Below are 21,952 nucleotides of genomic sequence, written 5' to 3'. Positions count from 1 at the left end.
ATTACGAAGTGTTAACGGTAAGGAATAAAAAATTCTAATACTATTCATTGCCTGTTAGAAAACACGACCATTTTCTTGAATCGTATCGGCACTTGGAAAAATTTCCATTTGAATCGAATGAGCCGACAGAAATCTGATATTTGTGAACCGTTCAGAAAGACTATCTAGTCTTGATAGTAGTGAAGTGACACTCATATTTTAATATTTGTTTCAAACTAGTTTTCGATATTCAAGAAATAAAAGGGGAGGGACATTAAAAGAATGCTCTGTAGATGTAGGAATGACTTTTTTTTCGATAGACTGAAGAGTATACAGAACAGTTGCACAAGTTCATTGGAGAAATTTTCATCAATGCTGTTTGTTAATTCCTATCATCTATGGTGGAATAATTTTGGGAATTGTGGATTGCTGCAGAACTATTTCCTTCTATTGGTTGTTGTTGAAATTGTGGACTCTGTGTGGTTCTGACCACTCAAAATGAAGTTCAAAAACTGTTAGGATTGGCAAGCGGTTCATTCCTAAGTCTCTTGTTGTATACCTCATTACTTTTTACGTTTTTCCTGTTTATTTTCGAAAAGACTCAGGAGTGTTTTACAGTAGCCCCAGTTATCGATAGTTCATATGAATACCATCAATATGAAATGACATTCAATGGATTTCAGATAATCTTTTTATTATTATCAACATACTTCAATCTTCACCTTTGAATTTTCGACAGAATAAGTAACAAATTGACAAGCTCAAAGTGATAAAATATTCTACGTTCCTTCTTGAAACCACATATCAAGTCAGAAACACTTCTTGAATTTCCAGTCACTGATTTCCACCGTTTTCCATCACCGCAAATAAGCAAACTCAAACACCGAAACAACAAACAACAATAATACCCTCATGTTTGATCCCCGACAAGAGCGAGAATATGAATAAAACAAAGAATATTTCCCCCGACGAATGGCGATAAAATGATAATAATTTCGACAGAAAGCCCTGCTGAAAAATAAACAAACACATTTCAAAGAGAATATGGCAGAAAGAAACTTTCAAACGGAACAAAATTGGGCCGCATTCCTCAAGTTCTCGGTGGATTTTCCTTGTCTTCGAAGTAGAATTCAATATTTCACAGACGAGAAGATTTCCGGAAGTGTATCGAGTATGCGGGTGTTGGGAAGAGTTTTATTTTGTTTTCAATCGGATTCAGTAAGTCAGCCATACATGGACAATTTGAGGTTTCAAAGATGTTCGTTCGACTGGAATTGAGAATATATTCATTCCAAAACAAACATTTTTCTTAAACACCAGAACTGCAATACTCATCTCGATGCGCATTTCATCATCGGAATGGGCTTGTTTTATGATTTCTGGTTTTTAGTTCACTTGATAGAAATTTTAAATTGAAAAACAGTGCACTTCGTTTCATCTCTTTAAATACCGTAGTTTTCCCGTAATTAATTAGTGAAAATCGAATGTGATAGGGTGGTGACGTAACGACCCTATTACCACTTCTTGTTCGATTGACCGATAGAAACAATAGAAATAATCAACATAAAACTTACGGAGCCTATAATTATCAATTTGATCATGGAAGTGTATATGAACCCGTTAACGTTTCAATTAATGAAATATTCTCCACATGGAATTGTATGTACATGATAAATCATGTTTAGAAATAAGTTCTATATCTACAATCAGTACACAAAGTCGATAGATCACAAAATATTTACCCAAACTAAGATTTTATGCGTTATTTAATAACATACAGTTAAGAAAATCAAAAAATATAGCAAACTGGATTAAAGAATCATTTCAAATACCTATTCAATTTATTACACAACCCTCAATCTGTACAGCTGCAATTTATTACAAAAAAAAACGATTCCTATAAACATACCTCTTTCTAATATAGCTAATAAATTATAGGCTCGCTTGGATAATCTGTTGAATCTTCCAAAACTTGAGAGGAAGGTTGAATAAGGTTGAGTATAGACAGAATTGATTGAACCCGAACTGATCCAACAAAAGCTTCTCAAAAAAAACTAATAAATAGCTTTTATCCTATGATTTTCACTATAAGGGTTTTACAAAAACCGCGACACGTGTTTCGCTATACAAGCATAACCTTGAAGAAGCTTGAAGAAGCTATTGTATAGCGAAACACGTGTCGCGGTTTTTGTAGAACCCTTATAGTGAAAATCATAGAATAAACTCTTTTTATTAGTGTTTTAAATATGGATTTTCATCAAGTATCGGTCAGTTCTATTCAGTTATAAAAGCTTCTCAGGTGATAACATTACTCATATGATAAAATTCAATGAAGTAAAGTGTATCATACTTTCAGTATTAACAGTATTAACTCCAGATAATACTTTCTGTGGAGAATACTTGAAGTCGAAATAAAAAACTGTTTCATTTAATTCAGTATTTTCGTCTCCCTTTCATTTATAGTCACTTTTTAAATGATTTCTATGAAGTCTTGGGAGAGTAGAAGGATTGTAGTTCTTTCTTTTCAACACTTTCATCCTTTTATTTAAATCATTTTATCCTTTGGGAACCTAAACTCATTATATGAAATAACTCATCTATAAACCAATGCGCTTTCTGTTTTTTTGTGCCTTTCCGCACAATTAAAATCAGCACATTACTATTCAAATATATCTCTAAAACACTTTTAAAACACACACAAACTAAACTCGATGGAAAAAACGAATTGTTCCTAGGCGGGGTGTCAGCTAAGAAAAAGTTGAAATTCAATGTTGCAAAAATAAGCAGAATGGATCCGATTAAACCAATGGATTGAGATATAGGTACTCCATTTTTCTGAGAAAATGAACGATCAATTAAAATTTTCTGTAATTATTCACTCATTTTTTTCCTAGAATGAAGCCAGCTAACAAATAAATATACAATAATAAGATCGCTCGAATCCACGAATTAAGCATAAAAATGGACGATCATATTTGCTTTGATAACTGATATAGTACAAGTTATATCTAAATATGGTTCTGAATAGAATTAAACGAGCTGTATTTTCTAATGGTTTTCGGATACTCATGAACCCTAATGGAATAAATCAATTATGCATTCATACTACCCATCAAAAATAAGAAATTCAACGTTACTGGTATATTAGCCATATTGTCATCCAGTCAGCGAGCGCCTTCTGTAGTGAATGCTCTTTATAATGTAAACGGTTTCCACAAACTTCGTATTTTTGTTAAAATAATTTCAAAGTGAATGGTGAGCACAAACTACTCACTGTATAGTTTGTGATGTTGAGCCTAGTTTTGTTAAAGCTGACTCCCGACAACTTACCAAGACCTGCTTTTGAAATGACCGATGAATGTTACTTGAAAAATTTGCATTTGGTACGGAAATGAATGAAAAATTGAACCGGTAGGTGGTATATTTATTAGGTTCCTTTTATTTATACATTCATTTCAGACTTTGTCTCTTATCGAAGGATGGAAAGTTTTGATTCAATTTTTATTTTATGTCGGCTAAGGTGCAGTATGGTGACTGAAAAGAGAAGCAAAAATATGTACAGTGAAATGTAGAATTACTTCTGAACATATCGATCCAACAATAACCTGAAAAAATATTTTTCGAAATGTAAACTAATGACACGGAATATGCAGCAAAATAGGCACCCGCCGACTCCTAACTTTTACAAAAAAACGTTCTTCAATTTGACAATTGTAACAGTTGTATTCAACCCAGTTAACAACAATATCAACAAAAATGGCGTCTGTCAAATTGGATCATCGGATCTGTGAATGGATATTAAAAACCAATACACTTGGCAACTCCGCTCTAGATACGATCAATTTCATTTTTCAACAGAAACGCGGTCAATTTAAATTCTTGCTTTTCGAATTAGTCTTTTTTCTGCAAATATAAAGAGAATTTGCAAATATAAAGAGGCTTGATAAGTATAATATACCCCTAACTCGATCAGTCTATAAGCAAACCAGTATCATTTTCCATAGCATGAAACAAGCGCGTTGGTATCTTCAGGAGAAGTGAATTCATTTAAAATGAGTGTTGTCCTGGTGTTTGGAAAGAGTTTTGAAAATCAGCAAAATGTTTGTGGCCTACACCAATAATCTGGGATTCAAGAAATATGGCGTTGTTGCTTGGTACTCGAATGGAAAATGATTTTTAACATTAGAGGGGAGTGAGTAACGATCATTTGAAGGAGTTGAGGATGTTGAGAAATGTTTCACTGAAAATGGTGTGTGCGCGAAACTTAGAAACTTTCCAATTAATCTTTCATTTAACAAGCCCTAGTCCTGATGATGCACTGTTTGGAACCTTTGATGTAGTAATGAATATTACCGGAGTTTTTACCAACAACAAATCGTTATTTTCAACACCTCAACATGTGTTTCGATCACCAAGTGATCATATTTAAAGAGGAAGATTAAACTGAAGACACGTGTTAAAAAACGGTTTGGTGTTGGAGTGACAGTCCAGTAATATTCTTCAAACTGAAGTTTTTGGAATTTTACACAACTCCTTTGCACATGTGGAAATTAGGAGGTGTAGCTGTAATCTCAAAAAAGTTGAAATGGAAAAAGACAAAATTGTGAGTGACGAAAAAGGCAAAATAATCCCTTGTTTTGAACCGTTTTATACTTTATATCCAGGAATATGATCAGATTCTTTCAAAAATGCTGTTATGAAACTCTTGAGATTCTATCATGCTTCTTTATTTCTAGATTACAAGTTGTTAAACTCAATAACGACCTTTCTACACTGCTGGAAGTTATATCAGGTGTTCCTCAACGAAGTATTTTAGGACCCCTACTGTTCACTGTTTGTACTTCAACCTTCGTTGACGTAATCAAATTTTGTGAATATCGTCTCTATGCGGACGATACGCAGATCTACTTCTCTTTTAGATACTCGGATTTGGTATCTGCCACGGAGTCTATCAATCACGATTTGATTTCCTTGCACAAGGTATCTGTTGATCATGGACTGAAAATCAATCCTAACAAGTCGATGGCTCTACTCTTTGGAAAAGATAATGCTTCAGATTTTTCGTCTGATAACGTTATATTCAAAATTGCAAAAAAAATACCTATTGAAACTTCTTGTGAAAATTTGGGACTTACAGTTGATACAACACTTCGCTTCAAAGAACACGTTACTAATAAATTGAGAATCGCATACGCCTCTCTAATACTAATTTTTCCTCAAAGACACTGTTCATCAAAAGACCTCAAAACATGTTATGTGACACCTTGGGTCTTTCTCATTTTAATTATTGCGATGTTGTTTACAGTCCTTGTCTCAATCAAGTCGAAATTCGTCGTATACAGAAAGTATAGAAGTAATGTGTTCGTCTAATTTGTGGTATTACAAAAGTCAGTCGTATAGCAATTACTGATAAACTAAAAGAGCTAAAATGGCTAAATATGCAAAACAGGCGACGTCATCATATAGCTTGCCAGTTTCATAATATATTTAAATCAAAGACTCCACCTTATCTATGTGGAAAACTCTCTTATAGAACGGACATCCATAATTTGAATATTTCTAAACAAACCATTCTTACTATACCATTACACTGTAAAGAAATATACAAACGGTCCTTTTCCTACAATATGGCAGTCTGCATAAATGATTTGCATAAACTGAATGGATCATACCTTCAACTATCGCCGTTGGTATTCAAATCCAAATTCAAAAACTATCTACTAAGTATTCAGTGAAGTTCTCAAAAATTGCTCTGCTCTCTCTCTCTAACCCTTACCTTCTTATGCTTTCCTTTCCCCTCCTTCTCTTTATTTACTCATCTTCACTCATTTAGTTTCGTTAATGTATTGCTATCTGTTAAAACTGTAAATATCTCTTCGGCATTGGTGGAAAAACAGAAACAGTTTTTAACTGTTATCCGAACCAATAAGTCCAGCCATTTATTCATCACAATCTCATTCAATAGCACCACTACTACTGTATATTCTTCTGTTTTTTTCTCTGATGGGTAATAAATGTATTATTATTATTATTAGTGCACAATATCGTTCCTCTCATTACCCTCTCTAATAAAAGTCAATCTCACGGATATTTTCTTGGAGTCGAAGCAAAAAATCTTTTGATTTAATAACGGCTGTCCGCTCCAATGAATCATCCATACGACCGAAAGTCCAAACAATTTGAATGTCATAAAGCGGCTGGCTCGAATATAAACAAAAGCAGCATTTCATTAAAGAATCTCAATCTTGAAGGCTCATTCCAATTACGAATGGAACTCATTTCGCCAGATGAATAAATGCAAGTGGAGATCATTAAAATTTCATATTGTGACTGCCGTCGAACCGGATGCTTTTGCTACCATCTTCGAGAATAGAGACGCTTTATTTTCAGACTCGAAAAAACTATATCGTCTCCAAAGCAAATATTTTTCTAGGGGCCGAACGAAGACCTGCCCACTTTCTTTGCTGTCACAAAAGGCCTGGGGTAATGATGGAATTGTATATTTAAATCAGTTTGGATGCAGGAATTCTGGAAAGGAAAACTGAGATTCGTTTCGTGAAGAGCTGGGCAGAGTTTGAATCGAAGAGGGTTATCAAAAAAATGGAAGTGAAAACACCACCAAACTTTTATTCCAATAATGTTGCAATTCGAGGCTCCTAAATGATTAGAAATTGATGTTGTTTTGTTACTTTATAGTTCGAAACAATATCGAAAAATTCAGACGTATTCACAGGCTTGAGTGAATTTTGAAATGAAAATAAAATCGATCTGGAGCAGCGTTCCTGGATCGAAACCTATCAGAAAGTAAGTAGGTAAAATATGGAAAATGAATTGGATATCAAATTGAAAAAATTGGAGAAACAGAAAGTGATTGCTAAGGTTTGAAAAGATTCAGAATGAGTTAACAGTTTGATGACTTAGGAATAACCAAATGATTTCAGATTTTTTTCAATTATAATAACATCATTTTTCATGCATAAAAATACATTTATGCATGAAAGGAAAAGGGTTAGCCAAAGGCCATCTTCGACCCCTCCCAGTGAGTGTAAGAAAATGATTATAAAAATACTTATTTACTATCATAACAATGGAAGAGAAGAGAAAAAAATAGTACGGTTAGTATCTGTGATTTTATTTCTTTTTCAAATTAATGAAAATTATGATTCAAAAGAGGTAAAATTTCATTCAGATAAGAAGGGGCTATGTAAGAAAAGCATCCTTGAAATTTGGAAGTACGGTGCCTAGGTATGTTGAATGAGTTGATTCTTAAATTGATCTTACGTATGTCAAAATGCCTGCTTAATAAAGTATATAAATAACTAGGTGTTTCAGTTTGAAGCAACTTGAACAAAAAAAATTCTATCAAATATTAGACTCTGTACTTCACATTCAGCTTCTTCATTTTTAACAAAAATGGTGTGACATGTTCACCATAACAAGATATACAGCATACGAATCGCATGCAAGCATTTTGAATACGTTGTAACTATTGCTTGTTATATTGCGGCAAAAAATTGTAATACACCGAACAACAATACTCGATATGGGGGTAAATAAGAGTTTTACCTAACCTGAGTTTTATTTCTTCTGATAACTAATGCTCGAATTTGTATAGCGATTTGAGTTTGAAGAATGATACTTTGAAAATATTTGTCACATGTTCATGGAAAGACAAAGAGTCCATTTATGGTTATGCTAAGATTCTCAGCACTGTCTACCCAGTCAATGTCTGCGTTATCGAGCGTGAGCCTAAAGTTACACTGAGTTTCTACTATTTGTCTTTGAGACCCTATGCATAAGGCCAAAGTTTCATTTGGATTGATTTTCAGTCTATGATTCTCCGAGTATAGGAATGTTTTGTGCAAATCTCTGTTTATATTGGCCACGCAACTTTCTGTATAGGTGTTATGAGAAGACGAATATAACTATGTATCATCTGCGTATAGATGTACTTGACAATGTAATAAGAAAGTGAGGTAATCAAAAATAAACACAGAAAACATCAAGGACCCTAAAATACTTCTCTGTGGTACACCTGAGATTGCTTCTTTTAGGGATGACCATGAGTAATCATTCAGTTTGACCTTCTGTGATCGGCCTGTGAGATAGCTGGTCATCCATTCGAAAGAAATATTATCGAATCCTATAAACTTGAGCTTGCTGATGAGTAAATCGAAATTAACTAAATCGAAAGCTTTACTTTGATCAAGCAGTGACTTTTGATTGATCTCTGAATCTCGCATGTTTTTTGCGAAACCCAGACTGCTCGTACGGGAGTATTCGATTTTCTTCAAGAAAAGCTCTTACTTGACGGGAAACAGTTACTGAGATGGCTGGAAAATTGAATGTGAAATTGAATTTGATATAAAGTTCAAATTGCATGAGATCAGATGATCAGAATATATGTTTGGCCCACGTAAATTTTTGATGAAAAATTGAATTTTCTTATCAGTCAGTGAGCTAAATTTGGAGACAGGCAGCAAACAAACCTAAAGAAATGAACTTTAAATGTTCAAGCCCGTCTCGGATATACCTACACATTAGGTTGAATAGGCTGGCGCCTATCAGATTTTCTGTGAAGATTTCTGCACTGGCGCCTGTCGGATATAATCCAACACAGTTCGTGATATTAGCCAGGGAAGTAGTTGTTTTCTGATAGGTGTTAGTTCATTCAACCTACCGTGTAGGTATATCCGAGACGGGCTTGAACATTTAAAGTTCACTTCTTTAGATTTGTTTACTGCCTGTTTTCAAGCATTGCCCACTGACTAATAAAAAAGTTTTTCTTCCTTATTCAGAGGAATAGGGAACATTTCGGATACGTAGTTGGTTAGTACCACGGCCAATGAATGTAGTGATACTTTTGATGTTCGCTCCAACTTAAGACGAGGAATGAAATACTCTGAAAGAATTTCGATTTTCAATTATGGAATATTATTGACTTTAGGTCGATGGTGGTCACTATCTTGCACTGACGAGTGGCTGAGGAGACCGAAACCGGTCTGCAATTGTGCTCGTTTCAAAATTGAAGATCGACTCTTTCAGCTGTATTGCCAATTGCATATGCAGTTTTATCCCAACACCAAAACCGTTATTTTAACACCTCTACATGTGACAAAGTGACCATCTTTCGAAGGAAGATTGAACTCATAAGTACATAATGACGTCCAGATCAACGGAACTGAATCTGTATCGTAAGTACCCGAGTTTAATCAGAAAATTCTAGAACGTCGTGTGTTTTCGAAAGTTGCTCCACCAGCGCGCCGCGTCCAAAGTATTCCATTGGGTTATATGAGCATTACGGCGACGTCTAGTTCGGAAAGTGCAGTGTGAATTGAGCTAATGAGGCGGAAGATATGTGAGTATTGGTCTGGAGTTTAGCCAGAATTTTTTTGTGCATTGTCAGTGTGTTAGTGAAATATAGTTGAGTTCATTGGAAACGTGTAGTCAATTATTATAGATTCTGCGAAGAAAAAGTAACAATATGTTCACAACTATCAAAATCAATCTCAAAAAAGGAAGGTATCGATCCACCCAGAGATAATACAAAACAGGATAAGACATAAACTCTCGAAGTGAATCACCACGTGAAACTGAATCAATGCAATTGCCATCACGTATGTTGCACTGTGACAGCTATCCTTGTAAGATGGACATATACCGTGGCGGATTTTTCTGTGGATGGAGACTATGTTGTGAATTGTTTTCTTATATCTCAGAAAATCATACATTCGAAGCTTTTTGTGAAATAATTTCATTCATTTTTGAAAACCAGATGAAAATCCGTTCAATAATTTATCGTAACAGAGATACTCCAATTCATATTCAGTAGTGATTATAATACACTCAACAGCAGCTGTACTCCCGTGCAAAATTATGGTAATTTAAGAGAATAACAAATTGAGTATATTCAACTCGATGTTTTTTCCCGTACCATACAATTTTCCATGCCAACACTAGCAAGAAATCAAAACCTTTTCATATACCACGCCAACTCATCACGTACATCACATCCCATCGGGCAATCAAAGCCGGAACAGAGCGATTCATCATGTTTCCCGGGCTCTCCACCTACATTATTAATTTCGCTTGCATCTCTCCAAGTTCATTATTCCTGATTACGCTCTATGTAATAACTGAATTTCACGCCCCCTTCATCACTTGTATCCGAAAGAGTAACGCATTGCCCAGATGTTGAATTGAGATGTAATTATGATTGTTTTCAACCGAACTGAGGGCGGTGGAAATGGGTAAAAACGTCAACCGTTATTTTGTTCAATTATCCACTTCCAAGATATCTGATGAATATCTGTACTGACTTCCACTGAATTTGTAATAACCAATGATTGTAACCATTTTAGGAACAAGGTAATTCTTTGAACGTGTGATAGAAATCAGTCGGCTTTTTGTACCAGATTCACTTGAAATCTGCATTCGGTTCCATTACTCAAAAAATTTAACAGATTCAAGAGCAACCTATTGTGGTATTTTCACTTAACTGTTCACAAAATCACAACACATGTTCCGTTATACAATAGCCTCCTGAGGCGTTATACAATAGCTTACTCAGGCGTTATAAAATAGCTTCATCAGACGTTATGGAATAGCTTCACCAGACGTTATATACTAGCATTTTCTGACGTGTATGAACACAATGTTCAAGTTTTGTGAGATTTCCATTTAACTGTTTCAACACCATTTCATTATACGATAGCTTCGTCAGGAATAACACGAAACTTTCCTAGGCGTTTTACAACAAGCGTTATATGATAGTTTCCTCAGGCGTTGTATAATAGCTTCCTCAGGCGATATATGATAGCTTTCTCGGACGTTACGTACTAGCTTTCTCAGTCGTTTATGAATACAGTGTTCAAGTATTGTAACATGTATATTGAACTATTTTCAACACCGCAACACGTATTTCGCTATACAATAGCTTCATCATGAGTTATAAAATAGCTTCCTCAGACGTTATGAAATAGCTTCCTCGGGCGTTAAAGAATAGCTTCCCGTTGAACACAGTGTTCAAGTATTGTGAGATTTCCATTGAACTGTTCACAACACGACAACACGTATTTCACTATACCATAGCTTCATCAGGAGCTATACAATAGGTTCATCAGGCGTTAAAGAATAGCTTCATCAGGCGTTAAAGAATAGCTTCATCAGGCGTTATAGATTAGCTTCCTCAGACGTTATATACTAGCTTCCTCAGGCGTGTATGAACACAGTGTTCAAGTTTTGTGAGATTTCCATTAAACTGTTTACACACCGCAACACGTATGTCGCTATACTAAAGTTTACTCAGGAGTTGGGCGAAAGCTTTCCTAGGCTTTATAGAATAGGCATTATATGATAGCTTCCTTCCACAGTATTCAAGCAACACTTCATTGTGAGAACCATTTCAAAAACCGCAACACGTGTTTTGTTATACAATAGCTTCCCCAGGCGTCTTATAATAGCTATTCCAGGCGTATATGAACACAATGTTTGAGTTTGTGATATTTTCATTAAACTGTTCACAAAATCTTCGATAGCTCCCCCAAGCGTTGTACAATAGGCGTTATATTATAGCTTCCTCAGGCGTTCATGAGCACGATTTTCAAGTAACACTCCATGGTCAGATTTTCCCTTGACAGTTCATAAAACCGCGACACGTGTTTCGCTAAACAATATCACCATCTTCGCTCTCGAAGACGAATGTCCTTTGACATTTTTCCACAACCTACAAATCATTATCATCATTTTCAGCATTAATTTCCCCACGGATGATTTCCAATCCATCTAATCTCGAACTAGGGAAAATTTATGATCTGCAACCACTAGTGCAACCCTCTGGGAAAGAGGCACGACATTTTTAACGATATTAAACGTACATGTTTTGTGAAGTCACGTTTTGAATAGAGTTTCATGACGGTATAACGCCGGACTCCAAGTTTCACTGGAAATTTATTAGATATGCTCTAAACTCCACTCCTTTCGGAAGTTTCAAGGAAAAACCCCCGGGTCATATATATCCAGCGATGCTGTTAGTAGGAAAAGTTCGCTTTAGAGAATGGAATGATACTTCTTGGTTAGTTTTTATGCGGACGACTGTGAAAATATGGTAGGGGATAAAAACTTGTATCATTACGATTTTCCTCTATATAATTTTTTATTGTTCACTCCATTATAATTGGTTGTTCGTATAAATAAACAAGATTTCATCAATTTCAACTATTCACAGCGTGAATAGTTGAAATTACCAGTAGTGAACAGTAGCTTAACAATCAAAAAAAGGGAGCACTGAATACGGCGCTCCTCTCGTGCAATTTCTTCTTTATTCGCAATGATTTGCAGGCTGATTTTGCATTATGTCTTCGTTATGAAAGATTCAATCTCCTGTCTTGCAGCCTTGTGAGAAAAACTGATGAATATTGCTGATTTTGCTTCTATTATGTAATAGCATTTATTCATACGCTGACAATCATGAATATCATAACCTCAAATGTATTTGCGCGTTTCCACTGTGCGAATGTCGTGGACTTGTTCAACCTTCATCCTTTTTCTTGATTTCCCAAATGTTTCAATAGTATTCTGCTACTCTGGGCGGAGACAAACCCGATAAATAAAAAATCATGGAAATCGGTACAGATGTAAGATAAGATGGAATGGGATAAGATTTTCTTTGACATGGTTATGTAGGTATGTAAAACAAGAATATGAAAAGAACATATCCCAATGAGGATCTGGAGATGATTGTGGTTCATATAATAAAACTTCAATCAGAAATGAATGGCAAAGTCTGTGGTATTAACTATGTTATTTGAAACTTTTGTGTTACACGTAGCCAACAAACCCCAGACTTCACATACACAAAATTCATTCCAAGGTCTCCGTTTTGCTTCGTTTGTTGTATCAGTGAATAGTCTACTGAACTTCAAGGCGACTATTCTCCCCAGTGATTCATTAACATTCGTATTCGTGGGTTTCGCAGCAATGAATACTTCAATTAGGATTATGAATGGTAGCGCTCGAGTATGTAGCCCAGCAATTAACGTCTGAGTTTTTTATGTATTGAATCTGACGACTCTAGAAAACATTTTGTTGATTGTTAGAGGTTTGAACGTCTATTGTCCATATCTGTAATTCTATTGTGAATTTTTACGGTTCTCTAGATGGAAAAGACAATTGCAGGACCGAACCATACGTATAAATTGGTGAAAAAGTTGAGTTTCACATTGAATAATCGAATATAAAAGAATTATTTGGGGTGTGCCCTAGAAAACATAATGAAACTGCTAGAAAAGTACCTTTTCATGGGAATCCAAATACCTGTACATGGTATGAATACGCCTGAGGAAGCTATTGTATGGCGTGTATCTCCCAATCGCATCTCGTACATGTTAGGTTTATGAGAAAAACAAGTTTTGACTCATCTGCCTATGCAGAAATTCCGACCCTTCTAGCGGGTAGCTAGATTTTTATAAGGACAAGGGACCCTCACCGAAAACGGTTCTTGATTTGAGCTGAACCCGTCGATATTATAGTGTATTACATTTTGAATAAACAGACTGATGTACGCGTTTTCTGGTGTAACCTTGTTACATATATTTCAAAAAGTTGTTGATCATTCTTTGAATTGTAATTGGATTGGAGTTCGTTTGACTAGCAATTCATTTTTAGAAAGTTATGTAGTATGCTTTTCAATATGTTTTCTAAAACATATAGGTATCCGAATTATTCCAATTGTGTTATGTAAGTCGTACATTAATGACGAATCAGTTGAAATTTCTGTTCAGTATATCTAGCGAATCTTGCCAGCTACCACGTAGACCTTATAAATTGGATAGAGATAACTTGAAGCAATGGAACAAAGCGAGAAATAAAAATCCTACTTACAAATAAAATATACGATTCCCGAAGGAGTAAACGTTGCGGTAGGAAGCTAGGAATCGATGAGACAAATATATGTGGAAGATGGGTAACAAAAAAAAATAGCCGATTAGAAGTATTTTGGTTGTAAAATGTGTAATGGATTTTGCTTTGTTTCATACTGGATATAATTCTGAAATGTGAATACATCACAACAAGTACTTCAAAGGTTCACTATCTCGGGTTCACTTGCTATTTCATAATTTCCATAATCGCCATACTTATCCAAGATTTCGATTATAAGTGAATCCAATTTTATAAACCATAATAATAACAAAAACAAATCATCAGTAGATGGAATATAGATATCGAATGAAAGATTCCTTCAGTTTTAGAATGAATCACTTTCCCATATACGTTGATATCATTCGAATTACAATGGTATATTTTCTCTTGTGTTAAATCAGATTATCAATCTTCAATCTGAAATTTGTATCAACGAAATATAAAATTGAATATTTGGCAATGAAATATCTGGTACCGGATCATGATCATTTGACGGACATGTTTGAAGGTCGGCACTGTGGAATTGTAACTTCTCTCAAGGATATTCTCACGTGAGGAAATTATTTCGAATCCAGTTATTGGTTTTTCTCAGGTAACGTTATAAAATAGAGGGATGCAATATAGAGGCCAATATGACGAATGAGAAAATTCAAAACTCCGACGAGTCGTCAATAATAAGTTCACAGATCGAATCATCTCGAATGTATAATCTCTTGCCTCATTCCACTGTCGAAATAATCCATTCCAACTCTCTCTGAGTGGAATCACACGTATTAGTCTCATCGCTTCCCCTGTCACAACCGTCAACAACAAAAACTCACCCTTCTCGCAGTGTTCTCCCTCATAATCTGGATTCCGACACTCGCAGATTGGTCCGCTATCAGTCGAAATGCAGATTCCTCCATGTTGGCAGGGATCCCTAATTTCGCACGCATCGCTGCTGTTGCCACGTAGTATCTGCAAAGAACAGAAACGTTATGAGATCTCTAAATCAGGACGGAGAAACATATGCTCTGCAGGCTTAGGAGGAAATGCGTATCTAATGAAATGTATTGGTTTGTTTATGTGTGGAGTGTATTTCGTAATGTGCGACTCTTTTTCTCTGATGTCAAATTGACATTGTGTGTAGGACTATTGTCGATATATTTTCACTCCATAGCGAGTGATAAACATTCTATTTTCAGTGATCAGCCAAAGTCTTCAACCAGCTTCATTTCGACAACTAATGCATAAGTTTCTCAGAACAATCGCTTTTTGCAGAACATCTGAAGTATGTATATCAGATCTATATCAACCACCCTGATACAAATAAGTTATAAAGGACATTGAGATGATTATCGAAGTGAAAACATTGTTTTTTTTTTGTTGAGCCCTCAGGAAGTCTAACCCTTATACTACTGATAAGTCCTCACTATAGATTCACTACTTGTATTATTGATATTGGAACGATGTTCAATATCCTACTACTGCTTCGTATAAAGCATCACCAACTTCGGTGACTTGGGAAAATGCAGACGAATTAAACGAGTATAAATATATATTTTCATATGTTTCACAAGATGTGGTGGAGTTTTGAATCAATCGACAGACAAACCAAACAGATGCACCAACTGGTCTGCTTTCCTGTTCTTTCCATGTTGATACCACAGTCTACTCTTACACGCTGTCTTGCTCTTCTTCTGAAACCTTGTTCATCATGTCTTCAGGGAAAATTATTCTCTTCTTATTGATAAACATCAGCGTCGAGTATGAGTAGTTATCTAATGGTGGTGCTTGATACATCCATCGAGTTCTTTCAACCCTTAGCTGTAGGGGTGACTTGGTACGTGAAGAGTTGCCAAAAAGGCTTGAATGAACCCCCAAGAACAATGAAATGACGTAAGTTCATGTGCACCCCTTTTGGTTCTTGAAGATCGTCAATGACCAGAAGAGTGTGATCAATCGACGACGGAGAAAAAAGTACCAAAAGGGACTTAATGAACGACCGCGGGGGTGAGAGAAGACAATAGAATAACGTAACTTCTTGAGCAACACTGTGGGTGCAGATTGTCATCAATGACCAGAAGGGATTACCGAAGAAGGATGAGAAGTGTCAAAACGGTCTTAATAGGTAACCCTTAACATATGTGGGGTTTTGTCTAAAGGGCACGAATGGTCCCATTAACAAAATGAACTGTTTTTCGATGTTTCAATTTGAATGATTATTATATGTATGAACAGGAAAATAAAATACACAATTCATCAACATTTTTTAATAATTGAGGAATACCAACAACGTTGTCAGAAATTCCATATTTTTTAGGAATTTGTGTACAAATTGGACGATATTGCATATGATGAACATCTTTCTCTTGATTGACAGTTTGATGAACATGTTTTTGAACGTTTCCTTCGTAATAAAGCAGTGATAAATATCAACATTGGAATTGCTAGTGCCTTCTTCAGAAAAGCAACGCCACTGCTTTCCTGTCTGTTCCGTGTTAATCTCATAGTATACGCTGTCATGACCCTCTTTTATAACCTAGTTCATCCCGTCTTCAGTGCCCATAAAATTACAAACAAATACTCTGAAAAAGACAACAGGAACGTGTAGAAACTACCGAAGGAAAAACCTGCAACAGCTAACAATTCAAATAGAATTAGAAGTTTGCAGCAATGAATTTGGGAGTTCGGGTTCTGGTGTTGGTGTTTAAAATTAGTGCAGATCTTGGCACTTTGTTTCACCGGCGTTTGGTGGAACGGCGCGTGAAAAGATATTTCAAAGACACTCGTATAACGAGAAAGTTCCCAGTTAATGCCAAAGTTGTTAATTGAATCACAAATGCAGTGGATTTCTAATTGAATTCGGGATGCAGAGCTGGGAGTGGGTGGAGCGGATAATGCTTGGGCGTAGTTGCTCCAGGAAATGACAATGAGGGCCGTGATAATTACTGTAGTCTGGATCTTTTTGCGTCCTGGAATATTCACGAGAGGATTTGTAGTTGTGTGAAAGTTTTATTGGTAATTTACTAATTCAATAGATCAATTTCCATTTCATGATTCTCTACATAGACATATGGATGGAATAAAAAGAGAAAAAGGAAATAAATTTCATCACTACATCATGTATTTTTACTTTTTGTTCCTAAATTTCTGTTATGTATTAAAAAAGAAAACTCAAGCACATTTACCAATTGATTTGATCAAACTGATATATTGCTAAAGGACTACACTACAAAATACCTGAACCACCAAGCAACAACAAGCTTCATGACAAGCTTGTTTTATTTGCGACGATATTCCATATATCGAAAATCTGAATTCAAACCTACCTGCATATTTATTGGATATTCGTGTGTTCTAAAAGCAATTTGCATGTCATTTCATCGGAACGGGGTGCATCGAACTATTCATGCTTTACTGGGGAGATAGACTGAAAGAAGCCACATTTGCAGCAGCAAAATCTAGGAGAACAATATTTTTTCAGAGGCTGAAGTAAAAGGCTCAAATAAGATCTAATGACTTTTGCATTTTGAAAATTCAAAATTAAATTCAAAGATACATTGAACTACAATATTGAATATCATACTATGTAGCATTTCCACTGTGAAAATGATTTTTGATTATTAAGGAACATAATCTTGTAGTCAATGACACTGATGTTACTGAAGATTTGAAAACTTCAGCCAGATTTGTAGGTTATGTCACATATGTTCATTCATTGAAAATATCACCTGGAAAATACTTGAAAATTTTGTTGAACTTCCGATTGATATAGCATGTACTTTGAGAACAAAGATTTGGTCGTAACCTACAGAACAAATGATATTTTGAACAAAATCAATGATAATATTAATGAAAAAACTTCACTGCTAGGTATATCGGAGTCACATGAGTTTTATTGACATTGGCCAAACTCTGAGAATGAAATAACATGAATTTTGTTTATCTAAAAATTTTGATTCGGCTAGACTCTTTTATTGACAATCTCTATAACTATAATACCTCAGATGAATTCAGGCACGAACACAATTAATACTTACCCAGAAACAATATGAATAGCAGGTGTATCTGTAAATAAATTTCGGAAAGATACAACTGACAATAGAAAAATGAAACAGTTTAATATAATGTAAAATCTAAATTCTAAATATAAATCAACTAGTATGAACAGCAAATTACGCTAGATAATGTTCTATGCTAAACTGAACTACGTAATGTGAATTTTGGAACGCACTATCAGTTTATGAAATGTCACTTAATCTATCCTGGAAACTTTGTCGTTTCATGTTCGATGGAAATTGATCAATTCAATTTTTGTTCAGTTGTCCAGTGTCTCCTCTTGGACACTTTATTTATATATGCATATACTTTTTTATATTCGATATGGAAAGAGGTAAATACATGGTTTTCCTTCTGTGTATTTTGTTCAGTGAAAATCACTTCTTCACTGGATTCTTCTCTCGTCTGCTGGGGATTCTTTAAGTGATGAATTTCTTGATGAGTTCTTTGGTTGGAATTTGTTTATATAGGTTAGTATTATTTATACCTTCTTACAAGTATTTTTTTCATATAATCATTCAATATCTACTGACTTCTAATAATTTCAATTGAAAAGATTTGGCGTGGCGTCTCTTTTCGTCGCCTTGAAAAGAATGTTTTGTTGATAAAAAGTTGAAAATTTGTAACTTTGATATCTTAAAAACCATTTCCTCTACAAGTTTGCTACTTATTTCTAATTTAAAATACATCTTCCCTCAATATTTATGTAAATACATATTTAACCTCATCTTTCGTTAGTATCATTTCATATCCGTTACTAGAGAAACGGTTTACAACAATAATTTTCAAACTTTTAATCATTTCTAAATATTTACAACAATTTTATGATGTCTCTTCCAATTTCATTCAACAGATCTCATATTATTTCCATTTGACATTTATTCACATCCTCTGTCGGTTATCTTTTTTATGAAATTTATAAATTTTTACATACAAATTTTGAATTTCCCGCTCTTCCATTTTTGTTTCATATTCCACTGTTCCACTCTCAGTTCGCACTGCAAACTTAGAGTGAAACAGTAGACATTATCAAAAGCGATGAGGTAATGGTCGAAGAGCTCTAGTAGTTCTTAACGCAGAAACCACAATGCTGGGATTTGAATTCGGTTTAATTTTCTCAAAGGTGAGCGAACAATAACTCAGCACCTTTGATAATGTCTGCCGCAGTACTGGACATGCACAAAATCTGTAAATTTCGACCAGAAAAACTGAAAATGGCTTTGACAACTTTATCTCTGGCTGGCAAGTTCACATTATTTGATTCTTCAGAAAGTTCCTCAGACGTCACGTCTGAAAACTCACACGAACTTACTATGCCGTTCCAGTAATAGAAAAAGTGTTAAAATATAATATTCCGAGCCGTCACTTACGATGTAGTTACACGTTCCACTAATTGGAGTGATAGGTACATTTCGGCAAGTTTTCCAACGAGTTTTGTTCCATTAATTAAGAAAGGCGAGACAATATATTCCGAAAGAATATCGCATTATTGCCAAGGTAATGGAAGAAGTACGCTGAGTATGCTAATTTGAGAGTAATTTGAATAAAGCTCTCAAAATCGGTTATGAACTATAACGAGGACATCATTTCAGGTTGAATTACGCTTGCAATAACCATTCCAGCGAGATTTATTGCGTGAATTCAAGAAGCAAGATCTTAATTGGAGTGTACTCTTCCAGAAAAAAATTTGTGGAAACACAAATCTTTGTGACGAGAAGAAAAAAATATTGAAAACATAATTGGAAGAATGTCAGTAGTTTCTTTGGAAAAATTAAACCGTATTCATGATTGGACTCATGTCTTTCTGCTAAAAGGTGGTTCGCAAAGGTGGAATTGGTCTCTCTATTCATAGAACTACTCAAAATAATAATAATATAATTCATTATGCATAAAAATACATTTATGCATGAAAGGGTTACCTAAAGACTATCTTCCATCCCTTCCAAAAATTATACAGTGTAAGGAAATAATTATAAAAATGATTTATAGCACTTTAGTACTGAGCAGTAAGCACCTGTGATTTTATTTCTTTCTTGAATTGATGAATATTATGATTTGAAAGGAGTAAAATTTCATTCAGATAGGAAAGGGCTATATAAGAAAAAATTCTTTGAAAATTCGAAGTACGGTGCTTAGGTATGTTGACTGAGTTGATTCTCAAATTGACCATATGTATGTCAGAATGCCTGCTTAATAAACTATGTAAATAACTAGGTGTTTTATTTTGAAGCAACTTTAAAAGAAGTTTATCAAATATTGGATCCATTCGCATCAACTTCCTTCTTCAATTGTTCAGAAGACATCCACCGTTTATCCTAGAAGTGACTGTCTGAATCCAGCATTTACAAGCGGAATTAACAAAAAAGAGACAAACTCTCATCCTTTTTGTCAACAGGTCCAAATTACTCCATTATACCGTACCACTCATCTCCCTTAGACCCTTCATTAATGATACGGGCTGATACTATTGACCTGTAGTCGCTGAGTGATGAGAAATTTCTTCCGTTTGAGAAGTTTGATACGTATTTTTCTCAATTGAGTACACCTACCTTCTCAGTACTTTCGAAGTTTCGGCATTTCAAGGGATCGTTTTGGAACACTTCTAGGTTGACTACATCTACAGGTCGTATGAAGGTTTGGAGGATTCTTGGATATTTCTGAATCTGATATCTTCAAAGGATGTCCGGTGCTAATCTCTTGCATTCCTTTTCAACAACGAGCAATTAGAGCTTCTGTGATCTGCTCAGTGTTCCAGCCTTTATATATCGTCTAAAAACTACAAACATTGACCCTTATCAACTTCCTTTGTATGTCTATCCTTTACAACAGAAAGCGGAATTTTATGTCCTGAAATTACTGTATCCGGTCCGGAGATATTTATCTTTCTGAATAATACTGATGCCTGGGTTTTTATGGCATTAAATTGGATCTGGTTACTTACACTTCACTTCAAAATTATCTCTATATCCTCATTAACATATGCAACCTCACACTTCCGGTGAAGATGTGTACCCGCAGCTGATGTCCTGGAATCCAAGAATCCAATATATTGGATTCTTGTTTTTCTCCAATAAGTCGTTTATATACAATAAAAAAAGATTGAAGACAATATGGATTCCTAGGAAACATCAGCGTTGCAGGGAACGGTTTTTCAGGAAGCTGGAGAGCGAAACACAAAAATGATCCAGCAAGCCATAGCATCGAAGTTAGGCCAGCAAACCTTTTTGCTACACACGATCAAACACCTTGAAAATATCAAGCGCAACAGCTCTTGACTTTCCATATTTCTCGATTGCGTTATTCAAAATACTGGTGACATATTATAAAAGGTCGCCTGTTGATCTTCGTTTCCTAAAGCCATATTGATCATCGCTCGAGATGTTAAAGCTTTCCAAATATTTGAGGATATGGTGGTTTACGATTTTCTCCATGACTTTTGATATTACTGATGGCAAAGCGACTGGTTTATAGTTTTCTTCCAACAGAAAGGATGAAACCATATCTGGTATGGCAGGTTGAAAAGTCTGCAAAATACTGGTACGAGTTTATTGGCATGTGTTGAAATTAGGAGATCTTCATCAACGCTTTTGTCACATCTATAATATTCTGAAGATAAAAACGCAAACTTTTCAAAAAGGAGGTGACCATTCACCTGTTGAATTTTTTTTAATACTTGTATTTTATTTGAATGATGCAGCTTTGAATTTACTCATTGTATATGTTTTCATGCATGTCCGTCAATTTGAACTAAAAAATAACACAGTCTTGCAAAAATAACAAAGGTTGGCTGTCAAACGCATTGATCAAAGAAGGTAAAGAGATTCGTAAAATATACAATGAAATAAAAAACTGTCCTGAAAATGAATTACTTTACATGGAAAGGAAAAAAATATATAGAAAAAACATAAAATTTGCCAATTTATTACAATATACAATAATTACAATAATGAAATAATAAATGCTGAAAATAAATGCAAAGAGACATGGGCTCTAGTTAATAAGAAGCTTGGAA

At 35.0% G+C, this 21,952-nt stretch overlaps 1 protein-coding gene across 3 annotated transcripts in view; it reads right to left on the bottom strand.

Annotated features, from left to right (window-relative positions):
* The window catches only part of Nrx-1 (Neurexin 1), a 208,289-nt gene that overhangs the window by 114,073 nt on the left and 72,264 nt on the right, over positions 1-21,952 (bottom strand). For all 3 annotated transcript variants that reach the window (XM_074176497.1, XM_023171873.2, XM_074176498.1), the window contains one exon: positions 14,721-14,856. In XM_074176497.1, coding sequence (XP_074032598.1) covers positions 14,721-14,856 — 136 coding nt within the window. The remainder of the gene's footprint in view (positions 1-14,720; positions 14,857-21,952) is intronic.

This window comes from Leptinotarsa decemlineata, unplaced genomic scaffold, assembly GCF_025532065.1.
Source record: "Leptinotarsa decemlineata unplaced genomic scaffold, Ldec_3_MD MMD2_tig00001719_RagTag_RagTag, whole genome shotgun sequence".
In the NCBI taxonomy this organism is placed as follows: Eukaryota; Metazoa; Arthropoda; class Insecta; order Coleoptera; family Chrysomelidae; genus Leptinotarsa; species Leptinotarsa decemlineata.
The sequence above is the reverse complement of the archived record's forward strand: the minus strand, read 5'-3'. Positions and strand labels throughout refer to the sequence as shown.